Source organism: Oncorhynchus clarkii, chromosome 25 (assembly GCF_045791955.1).
Source record: "Oncorhynchus clarkii lewisi isolate Uvic-CL-2024 chromosome 25, UVic_Ocla_1.0, whole genome shotgun sequence".
NCBI classification, from domain to species: Eukaryota; Metazoa; Chordata; class Actinopteri; order Salmoniformes; family Salmonidae; genus Oncorhynchus; species Oncorhynchus clarkii.
The window spans coordinates 36,285,342-36,302,630 of NC_092171.1; the positions used below are offsets into that span (position 1 = coordinate 36,285,342).

Sequence of the window (17,289 nt, forward strand, 5' to 3'; positions counted from 1 at the left end):
CTGCCTCCATTTCTCCACTATTTTTCTGTTTTGCTCCTCTATTTAACATCTCGTTTTAAAACCCTCTATGGAATCTATGATCTCTGCCAATGATCGGGCTGACTAAACCATCTGTGCAGCAACTCCACGCCAGCGTAGCCCATACATTCTCAAATACAAATTTCATTGCAAAGATGTTTGACATTATTTGTATCACAAACCATTTATTTGAAAAACATGATGAAAGTGGCCATTTTATGCACTTTGTAGACCTATACATGCCTCCTGCAAGACCATATGATCTATGAACCATCCATGATAGACAGCATCTTGGTGTAATTATACTCCATAGTGTATAGCTCTAACATATGGAATATATCTAGATTCTGAAACACAAATGTTCATATTTACAGTGGGGAGAACAAGTATTTGATAACCTGCAAAATCGGCAGTGTTTCCTACTTACAAAGCATGTAGAGGTCTGTAATTTTTATCATAGGTACACTTCAACTGTGAGAAACGGAATCTAAAACAAATCCAGTAAATCACATTGTATGATTTTTAAGTAATTAATTTGCATTTTATTGCATGACATAAGTATTTGATACATCAGAAAAGCAGAACTTAATATTTGGTACAGAAACCTTTGTTTGCAATTACAGAGATCATACGTTTCCTGTAGTTCTTGACCAGGTTTGCACACACTGCAGCAGGGATTTTGGCCCACTCCTTCATACAGACAGTTTCCAGATCCTTGAGGTTTTGGGGCTGTCGCTGGGCAATTCGGACTTTCAGCTCCCTCCAAAGATTTTCTATTGGGTTCAGGTCTGGAGACTGGCTAGGCCACTCCAGGACCTTGAGATGCTTCTTACGGAGCCACTCCGTAGTTGCCCTGGCTGTGTGTTTCGGGTCATTGTCATGCTGGAAGACCCAGCCATGACCCATCTTCAATGCTCTTACTGAGGGAAGGAGGTTGTTGGCCAAGATCTCGCGATACATGGCCCCATCCATCCTCCCCTCAATACGGTGCAGTCGTCCTGTCCCCTTTGCAGAAAAGCATCCCCAAAGAATGATGTTTCCACCTCCATGCTTCACGGTTGGGATGGTGTTCTTGGGGTTGTACTCATCCTTCTTCTTCCTCCAAACACAGCGAGTGGAGTTTAGACCAAAAAGCTCTATTTTTGTCTCTACAGACCACATGACCTTCTCCCATTCCTCCTCTGGATCATCTAGATGGTCATTGGCAAACTTCAGACTGGCCTGGACATGCGCTGGCTTGAGCAGGATTTTAATCCATGACGGCGTAGTGTGTTACTAATGGTTTTCTTAGAGACTGTGGTCCCAGCTCTCTTCAGGTCATTGACCAGGTCCTGCAGTGTAGTTCTGGGCTGATCCCTCATGATCATTGATGCCCCACGAGGTGAGATCTTGCATGGAGTGAGTGAGTGTGAGTGAGATGAGAAGTGCTTCGGAGCGGGGAGCATCTAGGGAGAACGGCTGCAAAAGGCATGGATTTCTTTTAGGGTGCATTATGGCCACGCAAGGGGGATGCCGCCGGGAAATGAGGCATTTTAATTATTTATTTATTAAAAAAACGTATTTCACCTTTATTTAACTAGGTAGGCCAGTTGAGAACAAGTTCTCATTTACAGCTGCAACCTGGCCAAGACAAAGCAAAGCAGTGCGACAAAAACAACAGAGTTACAAACATACGTAGTCAATAACAGATTTTTCTATTATATGTACACTGTGTGCAAATGTATATGAGTAGGGAGGTATGGCAATAAATAGGCCATAGAGGCTAAATAATTACAATTTATCATTAACACTGGAGTGATAGATGTGCAAGTAGAGATACTGGGGTATAAAAGAGCAAGAGGATAAGTAACAATATGGGGATGAGGTAGTTGGGTGTTCTATTTACAGATTGGCTGTGTACAGGTGCAGTGATCGGTAAGCTGCTCTGATAGCTGATGCTTAAAGTTAGAGAGGGAGATGCAAAAATCACTGAAGCTGGAGTCTTGTAATTCGTTCCAGCCATTGGCAGCAGAGAACTGGAAGGAAAGGCGGCCAAAGGAAGAGTTGGCTTTGGGGGTGACCAGTGAAATATACCTTCTGGAGCGCGTGCTACGGGTGGGTGTTGCTATGGTGACCAGTGAGCTGAAATAAGGAGCGGCTTTACCTAGCATAGACTTATAGATGACCTGGAGCCAGTGGTTTTGGCAATGATTATTTAGTGAGGGCCAGCCGACAAGAGTATACAGGTCGCAGTGGTGGGTAGTATATGGGGCTATGGGACAAAACGGGTGGCTCTGTGATCGACCACATCCAATTTGCTGAGTGTTGGAGGCTATTTTGTAAATGACATTGCCGAAGAAGGGTCGTGGATCAGGAAACCAGTCTGTATCGGGTGTGACCACCATATGCATCATGCAGCATGGCACATATCCTTCGCATAGAGGGGATACGGCTGTTGATTGTGGCCTGTGAAATAGTGTCCCATTCTTCTTCAATGGCTGTGCGAAGTTGCTGCTTATTGGCGGGAACTGGAACACTCTGTCTTACACGTTGATGCAGAGCATCCCAAACATGCTCAATGGGTGACATGTCTGGTGAGTATGCAGGCCATGGATGAACTGAAACATTTTCCGCTTCCAGGAATTGTGTACAAATCCTTGCGACACGGGGTTCATTCAAATTGCCATCGATAAAATGCAATTGTGTTCGTTGTAACCCCACCGCCACCATGGGGCACTGTGTTCACAATGCTGACATCAACAAACCACTCGCCCACACAACGTCATGCTTGCTGTTTGTCATCTGCCCAATACAGTTGAAACCGGGATTCATCCATGAAGAGCACACTTCTCCAGCGTGCCAGTGGCCATCAAAGGTGAGCATTTGCCCACTGAACTGCAGTCAGGTCAAGACCCTTATCTTATTGATAAGCCACACTGTCTTGTGGATGGATTATCTTGGCATGATGTCTGAGTATAACAAAACTCATATGGCAGGCAAAAGCCTGAGAAAAAAAATCCAACCAGGAAGTGGGAAATCTGAGGTTTGTAGTTTTTCCAAGTCATTGCCTATCGAATATACAGTGTCTATGGGGTCATATTGCACTTCCTATAAGGTTTCCACTAGATGTCAACCATCTTTAGAACCTTGTTTGTGGCTTCTACTGTGGAGGAGAAATGAGAGCTGATTGAGTCAGGGGTCTGGCAGAGTGCCATGAGCTGATCACGTGCGCTCACGTGAGAGTTAGCTGCGTTCCATTGCATTTCTACAGACAAAGGAATTCTCCGGTTGGAACATTATTGAAGATTTATGATAAAAACATCCTAAAGATTGATTCTATACATCGTTTGACATGTTTCTACGAACTGTAATATGACTTTTCATCTGAACTTTCACCTGGACTTGTCCCCGCCTCGTGAGTTTGGATTGTGTACGTGCGAAGAAAAAGGAGGTATTTGGACATAAATGGACATTATCGAACAAATCAAACATTTATTGTGGAACTGGGATTCCTGGGAGTGCATTCTGAGGTAAGGTAAGTGAAAGGTAAGGTAAGTGAATATTTACAATGCTATTTCTGACTTCTGTTGGCGGATATCTGTATGGCTTGTTTTGTTGTCTGAGCGCTGTACTCAGATTATTGCATGATGTGCTTTTTCCGTAAAGCTATTTTGAAATCAGACAAAGCGGATGCATTAAGGAGAAGTGGATCTAAAATTCCATGCATAACACTTGTATTTTCATCAACATTTATGATGAGTATTTCTGTAAATTGATGTTGCTCTCTGCAAAATCACCACATGTTTTGGTAGCAAAACATTACTGAACGTAACGCGCCAATGTAAACTGAGATTTTTGGATATAAATATGAACTTTATCAAACAAAACGTACATGTATTGTGTAACATGAAGTCCTATGAGTGTCATCTGATGAAGATCAAAGGTTAGCGATTAATTCTCTCTATTTCTGCTTTTTGTGACTCCTCTCTTTGGCTGGAAAAATGGCTGTGTTTTTCTGTGACTTGGCTCTGACCTAACATAATCGTTGGTGTGCTTTCGTCGTAAAGCCTTTTTGAAATCAGACACTGTGGCTGGATTTACAAAACTAATACATTCTGAACAGTAAAATAGAATATTGCACCATATCAAAGACAAATAAATGTGCAAAAATGCACCATCCCACTTAAAACATTAAACTGGTCCCTCTTTTCTCGCTCTTCTTTATTGCCATGTTATAACCAGCAGCACACCGCAATGCAGACCATATTTTGCTTTTATGAGAGATTTGCATTCAGAAATGCAAGCTGCCTCACTTTCGAGGGGCTGATGCGGATTCTTCACTCAGTAATTAATCATATCTCAGTTATTGTTATCACATCTACAAAAAAACAATCTATTTTCTTTACTTCAGAGTGCGAGCTGATCAAGGGGTGGAAAATGTAGATATTGCCAGAGGTTCACTGTCCGAGGAACAGGCCGTGGAAGCTTTATTGCTGGCAAAAGTGTCCATAACCAGAGGCAATTAAACAGTTGTGTTATTTTTCCCTCTTCCTCGCTGTCTGTCTTGTTGTACAACCTGAACCTGTCTCACATGCATTCATTTTTTCTTTTTAACTTAAGATGTCAGCTGCTAATTTTCAGATTTACACCAAATAAACACTCCGACATTTTCACGGGACTGTCTGTTGCTGCCAAGTCATGATTTCCCTGGGGGTTAGCCTTGCAATAACAAAGTGGTGAGACACATAGCCCTCTATATTTAAACATTTCAGGTACACTCCGATAGGTGTCTGAATCACATACAGTATATTCTTTTGACATTATCTGCTATTGTTTGTCCTCATGTGTATGTTTTTCAGCATAAAGTACTCTGTAGCCACTTAGGCTAAATCATGCTCTCCCTCTATCTCTCATCTGCAGGTATGTTTTGATGTGAGAGAGGAAGCCAGTCCCGTCATCGCCACCTCACCCACTCTTAAGATAACCTTCGGGCCAACTGGGAGCCCAAGGCTGGTTAGGAGACCCCGCTAGAGACACTATAATTGTGATGAACAGAGAATATGAAGGTAGCACTGTAATTCATTAATCATATGCCGTCTGCCTTTGTTCTCACCTCTTTCCCTTTGTCTCCTACACCGCTCTGCCCACCTCATCTTATAATGCATTGAAGTGCAGATTGAACTTGTACTTATAATATTACAATTATCATAATTATAATGCATGTATTATTAATGTAGATGAAGGGAGTTAGATATGCATATTTTTTCTTCTTCCTCTGCATTACAAGTCAGCCTTTACTTGAATCATGTTTCTAGTCTATTGCATAGTTACAATGTGTAATCATTGATGTCCCAGAAGAAGGAGAGGTAAACACTGTTGAAGTGTATAATCGTAATACATACATGCAGACACAGCATCATTCAAAGAATGGAGTTTGATACACCTGGTCTTGGATATGACTAAAAAAAAATGTCTCACAGAGATTCATACCTGAACCGCACCTTCATTTGCCAAGGAAGAGTAGATGATCAGTGAATAAACTCAATGTACAGACTACAATGTGGGGACCTCATGCGTGGTAATAACTACAGTACCTGTGTATATAGGACTTGTATCCTTGGCACAATACAGTTATTATATTCTACTCAATCATTAGGATTCATTAATGCCATTCAGACTTGAAGTTGATACAACAACTATGACAGCTGAGGTTCATAGATTGGTATGAGTATTAGTTCAGAACCTATAGTTTTAGGGTCCATACGCAGATCGGCTACATACTGTAGCTAGCTACACATCCATAGGCATGCAGTTATTTTTATCCTCCACTACACAATAAGAAAGTAAATAGTTAGCTAGCTATGTTACTTTAGCTGCATTGCAAGGCAAGCTTACACAATTGTACATTCAATTTGCAGTAAATGTTTTAGCTAGATAGATTCTTTACATCCACTGTTTCCCAAGATTACAGCCTGGTTTGCTGGTTCTCAGGAGGCCCTAAAACAATAAACACGAATTACAATGTCATACTCATGTTATAACACCTGCTAGCTAGCTGGCTAATGTTATCTAGTCAGCTAACTTGCTAAATAGCGATTTTCGAAAAATCAACTTTGACAAAAAAATATGCACAATCGTTTGTCTCTACATTAACTAACATATTCCTCTCAATTGTACATGTTTTGCTTGACTCGTTATGACGTTATAATCACATACATTTGCTTCCACCGTAATGTTTTGTCAGCCATCTTTGCTGAAGAAAGTCACCAGGGACGGGTGGCTTGCGTCAAATTCGTCATTGGAAACACTCGATATGATTGGTCATATAAAAACAGTGGGACCCAAATGTATAATGAGTGCTCTAACTCCCCCTTGTGGAGGTCTGGAGCAATGAAGCCGTGACGCTGGGTACCTCTAAGTCCCGCGGCTCGCAACTTTTGAAGGAGGCAGCACTGTATTTAATCGCTCCCTATCCCAGTTTGTTGTCCCCACATGCTTCAAGATGGCTACCATTGCCTTCTTGGGTTCAGGAACAAAGATAACTGAACTAAATGACTACCACCCCATAGGACTCACTTGTCATCATGAAGTGCTTTGAGAGACTAGTCAAGGATCATATCACCTCCACCTTACCGGCCACCCTAGACCCACTTCAGTTTAAATACCGCCCCAACAGGTCCACAGACGACGCAATCACTATCACACTGCCTTACCCCACCTGAAAAGGAATACCTATGTAAGAATGCTGTTCATTGACAACAGCTCAGCATTCAACACCATAGCACCCTCCAAGCTCATCATCAAGCTGGAGACCCTGGGTCTCAACCCAGCCCTATGAAATTGGGTCCTGGACTTCCTGACAGGCCGCCCCCAAGTGGTGAAGGTAGGAAACAACATCTCCACTTCACTGACCGTCAACACTGGGGCCCCACAAAGGTGCGTGCTCAGCCCCGTCCTGTACTCCCTGTTCACCCATGACTGCGAGGCCATGCACACCTCCAACTTGATCATCAAGTTTGCAACAGTAGGCCTGATTACCAACAACGACGAGACTGCCTACAGAGAAGAGGTAAGGGCCCTGGGATTGTGGTGCCAAGAAAATAACCTCTCACTCAACATCAACAAAACAAAAGGAGATTATCGTGGACTTCAGGAAACAGCAGAGGGAGCACCCTCCTATCCACATCAAAGGGACAGTAGTGGAGAAGGTGGAAAGTTTTAAGTTCCTCAGTATACTTATCACAGACAAACTGAAATGGTCCACTCAGACAGTGTGGTGAAGGCGCAACAGCACCTCTTCAACCTCAGGAGGCTGAAGAAAAATGTGCCTTGTCACCCAAAACCCTGACAAACTTTTAACAGACGCACAATCAAGATCATCCTGTCGGGCTGCCCTCCATGACATACAACACCCGATGTCACATGAAGGCAAAAAATATCATCAAGGACATCAACCACCCGAGCCACTGCCTGTTCACACCGCTACCATCCAGAAGGCGAGGTCAGTACAGCATCAAAGCTGGGACTGAGAGACTGAAAACAGCTTCTATCTCAAGGCCATCGGACTGCTAAACAGCAATGACTAACTCAGAGAGGCTGCTGCCTACATTGAGACCCAATCACTTGACACTTTATTAAAAATGGATCACTTGTCACTTTATACAATGCACTCTAAATTATGCCACCTTAATATTAATATATCTTACATTTCTCGTATCCCATGTATATACTGTATTTTATACCATCTATTGCACCTCGCCTATGCCGCTCGGCCATCGCTCATCCATATACATATTCTCACTCAACCCCTTAGATTTGTGTGAATTAGGTAGTTGTTGTGGAATTGTTAAATTACTTGTTAGATATACTGCACTGTCCGAACTAGAAACACAAGCATTTCGCTACACTCACAATAACATCTGCTAACCATGTGTATGTGACAAATAAAATTTGATTTGACCACTTAATTGGTCAACTATAGGGTAATGTAAATGTTGTCTTCTAAATGATCCAATACATAATGTGGTACACTTTTCATAATTAGGTTAGAGTTCAGATAGGCTAGATTAATGATCTAGACCCTCCACTGTGCAGTGATCAAGATGGCGGACTTTGGGAAGTCTTGAGTCATCGGCATACATTGACAACCTAGTTTAACTCCTCTTGACAGTTCAATACTTGAAGTAACCTTTATTTAATATTTTACACTTGGGGTTACTATACATACTGTATCTAACCCGTTGAATAAGAGATTCTCCCAAATTAAAATAGTCTAGGCATTTATATAAAAATTCTAGTCATAATTAAACAAAAGGCCTTTTCTAAATCTGCTATGAAGACCAGGTCTGGTTTCTTTGGTGTTTCATAGTGTTCTATTTGTTTCAAGTAATATTATCTCCAATGTTTCATCCATGTAAAAAAAAAAAAAAAAGAAAACTGATCAGGATGAATAATATCTGATAAACCTTTTTCATTCATTGACCGATGCATTTTGCCAGGAGTTTTGTGAAAGGGGATTCCAGGGGTTGCACAGATTTTGATACAGCACTGAAATTAGTGTCAACATAACCACCTATTGTCTCACTAAAAGGGATCAGCGGCTGATCATTAGAATATATTTTGATTTCCTACAGAAAGGATTTGAATCTGTGGCAAGGTTTTTAATACATTTTTGGGAAAGGAGAAATGTGATTTGTTGTTTATGCGTCTGAGTGAGATGCGCAGCAGGCGGCTTTGGTTCAGTGGGTCCTCTTGGGTGGGTGTGTACGAGTTAAAGAATTAGCTATGTCCATTCAGAAAGTTTCCCAAAATAAGCCTTTCTGGACATTATCTCTTTAAATAAATCCATCATGATGGTCAGCATGTGCGAAGAACGACAACAGGTGCCAGTTTTGCATTTCCTAGCCCAAGGATGAATAGCATATCGTAATATTCCGTAGCATAGGATTCTCATTACTGCATCCTCTCTAGCCACTTTGAACATTTTGCCACTGAGAATGACCGCACCAGCGCTGGTGACATTATGAATTTATTTGGTAAAAGTGGAGGGAAAAACAGTGTGTGACTGTAGCCCAAACACGCAGCCCGAGACGGTAGCCTAAACACGCAGCCCGAGACCGTAGCCCAAACACGCAGCCCGAGACTGTAGCCCAAACACGCAGCCCGAGACTGTAGCCTAAACACGCAGCCTGAGACTGTAGCCTAAACACACAGCCCGAGACTGTAGCTTAAACACGCAGCCCGAGACTGTAGCCTAAACACGCAGCCCGAGACTGTAGCCTAAACACGCAGCCCGAGACTGTAGCCCAAACACGCAGCCCGAGACTGTAGCCCAAACACGCAGCCCGAGACTGTAGCCCAAACACGCAGCCCGAGACTGTAGCCCAAACACGCAGCCCGAGACTGTAGCCTAAACACGCAGCCCGAGACTGTAGCCTAAACACGCAGCCCGAGACGGTAGCCTAAACACGCAGCCCGAGACTGTAGCCTAAACACGCAGCCTGAGACTGTAGCCTAAACACGCAGCCTGAGACTGTAGCCTAAACACGCAGCCTGAGACTGTAGCCTAAACACGCAGCCTGAGACTGTAGCCTAAACACGCAGCCTGAGACTGTAGCCTAAACACACAGCCCGAGACTGTAGCCTAAACACGCAGCCCGAGACTGTAGCCTAAACACGCAGCCCGAGACTGTAGCCCAAACACGCAGCCCGAGACTGTAGCCCAAACACGCAGCCCGAGACTGTAGCCCAAACACGCAGCCCGAGACTGTAGCCTAAACACGCAGCCCGAGACTGTAGCCTAAACACGCAGCCCGAGACTGTAGCCCAAGACTGTAGCCTAAACACGCAGCCCGAGACTGTAGCCTAAACACGCAGCCCGAGACTGTAGCCCGAGACTGTAGTCTAAACACGCAGCCCGAGACTGTAGCCTAAACACGCAGCCTGAGACTGTAGCCTAAACACGCAGCCTGAGACTGTAGCCTAAACACGCAGCCTGAGACTGTAGCCTAAACACGCAGCCCGAGACTGTAGCCCAAACACGCAGCCTGAGACTGTAGCCTAAACACACAGCCCGAGACTGTAGCCTAAACACGCTGCCCGAGACTGTAGCCTAAACACACAGCCCGAGACTGTAGCCTAAACACACAGCCCGAGACTGTAGCCTAAACACGCAGCCCGAGACTGTAGCCTAAACACACAGCCCGAGACTGTAGCCTAAACACACAGCCCGAGACTGTAGCCTAAAGACGCAGCCTAAGCAGGTAGTCTTCATCTGTTGTAACATCTCAGCTCCAATAAGACTTCGTGGAAAGGCAGAGCCATTTTTTGACAGCCATGTCTGGCTCACAGAGTCAGGAAATCAAATTCATACAGTATAGGTCTAACCACTATCCACTGACACAGAACCAATTTTAGAACACCACGAGACAGCAACCCAAATCAAAAATCTGCTCAACCCCATACTGGAGAATAGGAGTTGGCCTTTGCTGCAATGTGGTGCTGATTCCAATTACTAAATAGACCTATACGATACACCACAATGAAGGTTAAAGCCAATACTACAGTCTGCAACTGCAGACCCTGCCTAGCTCTCTGACCGTGAATAAGCATTCATCTGAGGGGATGTACACAGAGCATCTGTACCGTATGATGTCAACAGACCTGGTTTCTTTGGCGTTTCATAGTGTTCTATTGTTTCAAGTAATTGTCTTACGTTATCTCCAATGTATCATCCATGTAAAACACCTATCTGATCAGGATGAATAATATCTGATAAAACCTTTATTCTATGTGCTATGCATTTTGCGGCACAACAGTAAAGTGACGCCATACTCCGTAAAACAACTGTCAGAGCAGAGGGATGGAATGAGAAGTATATACACTGTCTGAATACTCTGTGTCTGGGCCCATAGGGTTCTGGTAAAAATATGTGTACTATGTAGGGAATAGGGTGCCAATTGGAACACACACTCCAACGCTCCAACGCTACAGTGACAGACAATGGAAGCTATCAGATTAACCAACAGTAAGATACAGTTAAGTAACAATGATATAGCTGTTAGCTCAGAAAGTCTGAAAGATATGAGCTCATTAACCCAGCCAGGTCAATAATGTGTCCCATAGGAATTATAAATTAAATGGACTCTCACAACAGAGCATTGCTTCAGCAGGTGTGTCGGTCAGACGGTATAGACCCAAAATCACTTCTGAGTAGATACATTTCTAAATGTGTGTGTGTGTGTGTGTGTGTGTGTGTGTGTGTGTGTGTGTGTGTGTGTATTAAAGTCCATGACTGCCCATAAAGCCTTGAGCAGTAGTCATCCTGACTCTGAAAGTGTCAGAGCACAATTGCTGGTATAGAGCAACATCAAAGAAATTGACCATACTATTCATCACAGCGGACACAGAGGGAAGAGTGTAATTGAATGTGACAGTCTATGAACAAGCATTATAATTATCAACATCAATAAATGACATAGGAGCCTACCTTGTGGGTGTATGGCGGCTCACTGAGGTCGATTCCATCTTTCACAAGTTTATCCCTGATCAAGAGCTTCAGTTTCAGTTTTGGGTAAGTCACCAACTCTTTACAATCAGTGAAACTCAAATTGTTGTTTTTAGGACATGATGACTCTTGGTGAAATCTTTGGTGAGCCCCAATTTCAACTTCCTCCTGGTTGGATTCTGTCCATGAACTTGACCCCTGGAGGTCATTCTCGCACTCTGTGATGTGCATTATGTTGGTGCCCAACGAGGGTCTACAGGAAGAGGGGTACATGGGCTCGAGGGTGAAGTAAAGACCCGGAGATTTTTCCTTCTCCTGCTCTCTCAACCTCTTCACTGCGTCGAGCAATTTTTGTCGGTGGTGCTGGACGTAGACCCCTATGGCGTCCAGATCGGGATCACCAATTTGTTTACAAACTTCGAGATCATCGTATCCATTGTCCACAAATCCCTCCAAGTATTGAGGCAGTTTAAGATTCTGTAGCCACTCATAGACAAGGCCGGGGCCGGTGCGCATCATTTTGACATAGGATGAGCAATGTTTTCCATGCATAGGCTGTGTTAGAAATGGTTCCGTTATCTCCAAAATGTAAACCTCAGGAGCGCCGGTATCTTTGACACATTTTTACATCCGCCGCGGCCTCGGTCATTCTTATTGGATCCAAAATTACAAACGCATGCAGAGGTTATTAAACTGATGAAGAATACAACACGAAATCTAAAAAGAGCCGAGTCTACTACTGTTACAATAAAATAAAGGTAATGTTAAACGCTGCAATATTGGTGTTCCCAAAATTCTGGATAACAAACAATGCAAATATTTTATTATGAATAGACCATGGCGTCCAAAAATCCAACCTAGTAGGTGTGGTCTGGTCATCAATTAATCCAAGCAGGTGAGAGAAAGAAAAGGCATGGTATCCAACCAAAGAAACACAACATATACATGAGATAAACAAAACTGAAGAAATTGTGCATTAAGTGTCCACGAGCTGAATTTCAAACATTTGTTCCTCACCGCTTTTGTTTGTTTTATTGCTGCTGTTTCGAAAAGGGCACTCCTGGCGCGGCAACGTCCAAATATCGTTGTTTTTATCACTCAGTACTGCAAACTTCAGAGTGGAGGTAAATGCGAGATGAAACGCTTTTCGCTGCTTCTTATCTGTATGCCTAGGTCCGAATACACTTGTTGTAGCACATGGTGCAAAGCACCCTCTCTCTCCCCGGAATTAACTTTGTCTCTCTGGTCTAGAGTTGGTCCAGAGTGCCATTCCATCCAAGCGAATTCTGCTTCGCGTTTGTTTAAAAAAAAAAAGAAGGCAATTGAGCATTATCTGTACTCTGGCGCCCTCTGTTCGACATATACCACAATTGACTGGTTGAATACATGTCAGATCAATCAACGCTGTAATTGTCAGCCACTGAAGTAAATCGATTCCAGTAGCTCTCTCGGACCAGTACTGTAGCTCTCTCCAGGAGGACTGTTGGACCAGTACTGTAGCTCTCTCCGGGAGGACAGTTGGACCAGTAACTCTCTCCAGGAGGACTGTTGGACCAGTAACTCTCTCCAGGAAGACTGTTGGACCAATACTGTAGCTCTCTCCAGGAGGACTGTTGGACCAGTAACTCTCTCCAGGAGGACAGTTGGACCAGTAACTCTCTCCAGGAGGACTGTTGGACCAGTAGCTCTCTCCAGGAGGACTGTTGGACCAGTACTGTAGCTCTCTCCAGGAGGACTGTTGGACCAGTACTGTAGCTCTCTCCAGGAGGACTGTTGGACCAGTACTGTAGCTCTCTCCAGGAGGACTGTTGGACCAGTAGCTCTCTCCAGGAGGACTGTTGGACCAGTAACTCTCTCCAGGAGGACTGTTGGACCAGTAGCTCTCTCCAGGAGGACTGTTGGACCAGTAACTCTCTCCAGGAGGACTGTTGGATCAGTACTGTAGCTCTCTCCAGGAGGACAGTTGGACCAGTACTGTAGCTCTCTCCAGGAGGACAGTTGGACCAGTAACTCTCTCCAGGAGGACTGTTGGACCAGTAGCTCTCTCCAGGAGGACTGTTGGACCAGTAACTCTCTCCAGGAGGACTGTTGGACCAGTAGCTTTCTCCAGGAGGATTGTTGGACCCCTGTGATGATGAATTGTGTGTTTTAACAACCCTTAAAACATGGAATGGTCATTTTGAAAAAAAGACAAACAATTAGTTTGACATAGATTTTATTTCCATTGCACAACTAATATATACACTGCTCAAAAAAATAAAGGGAACACTTAAACAACACAATGTAACTCCAAGTCAATCACACTTCTGTGAAATCAAACTGTCCACTTAGGAAGCAACACTGATTGACAATACATTTCACATGCTGTTGTGCAAATGGAATAGACAACAGGTGGAAATTATAGGCAATTAGCAGGACACCCCCAATAAAGGAGTGGTTCTGCAGGTGGTGACCACAGACCACTTCTCAGTTCCTATGCTTCCTGGCTGATGTTTTGGTCACTTTTGAATGCTGGCGGTGCTTTCACTCTAGTGGTAGCATGAGACGGAGTCTACAACCCACACAAGTGGCTCAGGTAGTGCAGCTCATCCAGGATGGCACATCAATGCGAGCTGTGGCAAGAAGGTTTGCTGTGTCTGTCAGCGTAGTGTCCAGAGCATGGAGGCGCTACCAGGAGACAGGCCAGTACATCAGGAGACGTGGAGAAGGCCGTAGGAGGGCAACAACCCAGCAGCAGGACCGCTACCTCCGCCTTTGTGCAAGGAGGAGCAGGAGGAGCACTGCCAGAGCCCTGCAAAATGACCTCCAGCAGGCCACAAATGTGCATGTGTCTGCTCAAACGGTCATAAACAGACTCCATGAGGGGGGTATGAGGGCCCGACGTCCACAGGTGGGGGTTGTGCTTACAGCCCAACACCGTGCAGGACGTTTAGCATTTGCCAGAGAACACCAAGATTGGCAAATTCGCCACTGGCGCCCTGTGCTCTTCACAGATGAAAGCAGGTTCACACTGAGCACATGTGACAGAGTCTGGAGACGCCGTGGAGAACGTTCTGCTGCCTGCAACATCCTCCAGGATGACCGCACAGCACAGCCCTCCATGTGCTCGCCAGAGGTAGCCTGACTGCCTTTAGGTACCGAGATGAGATCCTCAGACCCCTTGTGAGACCATATGCTGGTGCGGTTGGCCCTGGGTTCCTCCTAATGCAAGATAATGCTAGACCTCATGTGGCTGGAGTGTGTCAGCAGTTCCTGCAAGAGGAAGGCATTGATGCTATGGACTGGCCCACCCGTTCCCCAGACCTGAATCCAATTGAGCACATCTGGGACATCATGTCTCGCTCCATCCACCAACGCCACGTTGCACCACAGACTGTCCAGGAGTTGGCGGATGCTTTAGTCCAGGTCTGGGAGGAGATCCCTCAGGAGACCATCCGCCACCTCATCAGGAGCATGCCCAGGCGTTGCAGGGAGGTCATACAGGCACATGGAGGCCACACACACTACTGAGCCTCATTTTGACTTGTTTTAAGGATATTAAAGTTGGATCAGCCTGTAGTGTGGTTTTCCACTTTAATGTTGAGTGTGACTCCAAATCCAGACCTCCATGGGTTGATAAATTTGATTTCCATTGATAATTTGTGATTTTGTTGTCAGCACATTCAACTATGTAAAGAAAAAAGTATTTAATAAGAATATTTCATTCATTCATATCTAGGATGTGTTATTTTAGTGTTCCCTTTACTTTTTTGAGCAGTTGAGCTATGGATTTGACATGACTAAGCAGGGGTGCAGCCATGCGTGGGTCTGGCAGGCCAAATGGTCACCCACTTGGGAGCCAGGTCCACCCACTGGGTAGCCAGACCCTGTCAATCAGAATTAGTTTTTCTCCACAAAAGGGCTTTATTACAGACAACAACCCCCCTGACCAAGGCCCTTCTCCACAAATTGCTGTTTGGCCAGGCGGTCAGCTCTTGGAAGAGTCTTCGTGGTTCCAAACTTCCATTTCCATTTAAGAATGATGGAGGCCACGGTGTTCTTGGGGAACTTCAAAGATGCAGAAATGTTTTGGTACCCTTCCCCAGATCTGTGCCTCGACACAATCCTGTCTCGGAGCTCTACGGACGGTTCCTTCGACCTCATGGCTTGGTTTTTGCTCTGACATGCACTGTCAACTGTGGGACCTTATATAGACAGGTGTGTGCCTTTCCAAATCATGTCCAATCAATGGAATTTACCACAGGTGGACTCCACAGTTACTTTGTAGAAACATCTCAAGGATGATCAATGGAAACAGGATGCACCGGAGCTTAATTGAGTCTCATAGCAAAGGGTCTAAATACTCATGTAAAAAATGTATCAGTTTTTTACTTTTAATACATTTGCAAAAATGTCTACAAACCTGTTTTTGCTTTGTCATTATGGGGTATATGTTGCAACCTGACTGAATGGCTTCTAGTGAATTCAAATATACCGGGAGCTCATTCAACAGACAATCTCCAAAAATGTGATATATATATATATAGCTGAATCTGAGATGCACACATTAAATATACCACCAGAAATGTTTATTTTCATGTTTGTATAATGGGCATTATGTACAAGCATTGTTTTGGAGACATCTTAAAATGCACAATTCTATTCTTCTTAAATTATACATTAAAATTATTTATTTGCAATATATTTAAATGAAAATTATATACTTTCTTCTAAAATATATAAATAGAATATTATTAATGGGCAATGAAAACAAATCTGAAAATGAAGCCAGTCAGTATATTACTGGCGTATCACACAGTTAACATGTCCAACATGTTTTTGTACTTCAGAGAAATAAACAAGAAAAAGGAAAAAATATAAACAACAAACTTAAACTGACAAGAGTGATTCAAAGGAAGGAAAAATAGTGCAAAAACAGCTAACACGTCAGTAGTATGAGTAAGGTCAAATCCGCTCAACTGAAAATCCAATGTCCTAGGTCTTCTGGATAAAGCAGAGGCAAGCATGGAGAAGCTTCTCCGCCATTTTTCATAATTTATGATCAGGCCTATATAGAGTTATGTAGTTATCATCACATCCAGACAGACGGTCATTTTTCACACTGGAGTTATGGAGTTATGTAGTTATCATCACATCCAGACAGACGGTCGGAGATTGGTCAATCAAGACGACAGTTTAAAATGAAGGATCCCAAGTGGCACCTTATTCCCTAGAGTATGTAGTGCACTACTTTTGAATAAGGTGTAATTTGGGATACATCCTGCGTCACTTTGCCAAAACCAGCACTATCAGATTTGCCTCCAGTTGTCTTAACCTTAACCTTCAGTTACCAAATGAAAAATAATTTGGAAAAAAAAGAACAAAGGATAAATTACTCTACCTCTACACAAATGGCAGCATCTCCTTGCACGTCGAAAAAAACAACATTAAATCAAATAGTCACACTGAAAAACACCATTAAGGAAGAAAATAAAAAAATCTCTACACATCTTTTGAAATATACTGCATCTATGGCTGCAAGTATAAATATATGTGCCCATACACATATTCCTGAATATATGGATGTTGACAAACACAGATACACACATAAATAGGTAGAGGTTAGCATATATGCATCATGATAAGCAAAGGCAGAAGAGCGTTGTCTGTTAAGATAGTGGTTGATTCAGAAAATGACCAATTAATGTTTTACTGAACACTACATGGCACTTGGTCACTTCTTCTGCTGACACTTCGAATACAAAGACAGCTGTATATGTTTGCTTGTGCTATAAGAGACATGCTTT

The 17,289-nt window shown here is 43.6% G+C and overlaps 1 protein-coding gene across 1 annotated transcript in view; it reads right to left on the minus strand.

Moving 5' to 3' along the window:
* The window catches only part of LOC139383763 (SAM and SH3 domain-containing protein 1-like), a 90,407-nt gene extending 78,385 nt beyond the window's left edge, over positions 1–12,022 (minus strand). Inside the window, exon 1 of the mRNA XM_071128325.1 lies at positions 11,486–12,022. Coding sequence (XP_070984426.1) covers positions 11,486–12,022 — 537 coding nt within the window. The remainder of the gene's footprint in view (positions 1–11,485) is intronic.
* Positions 12,023–17,289: the final 5,267 nt, after the last annotated feature.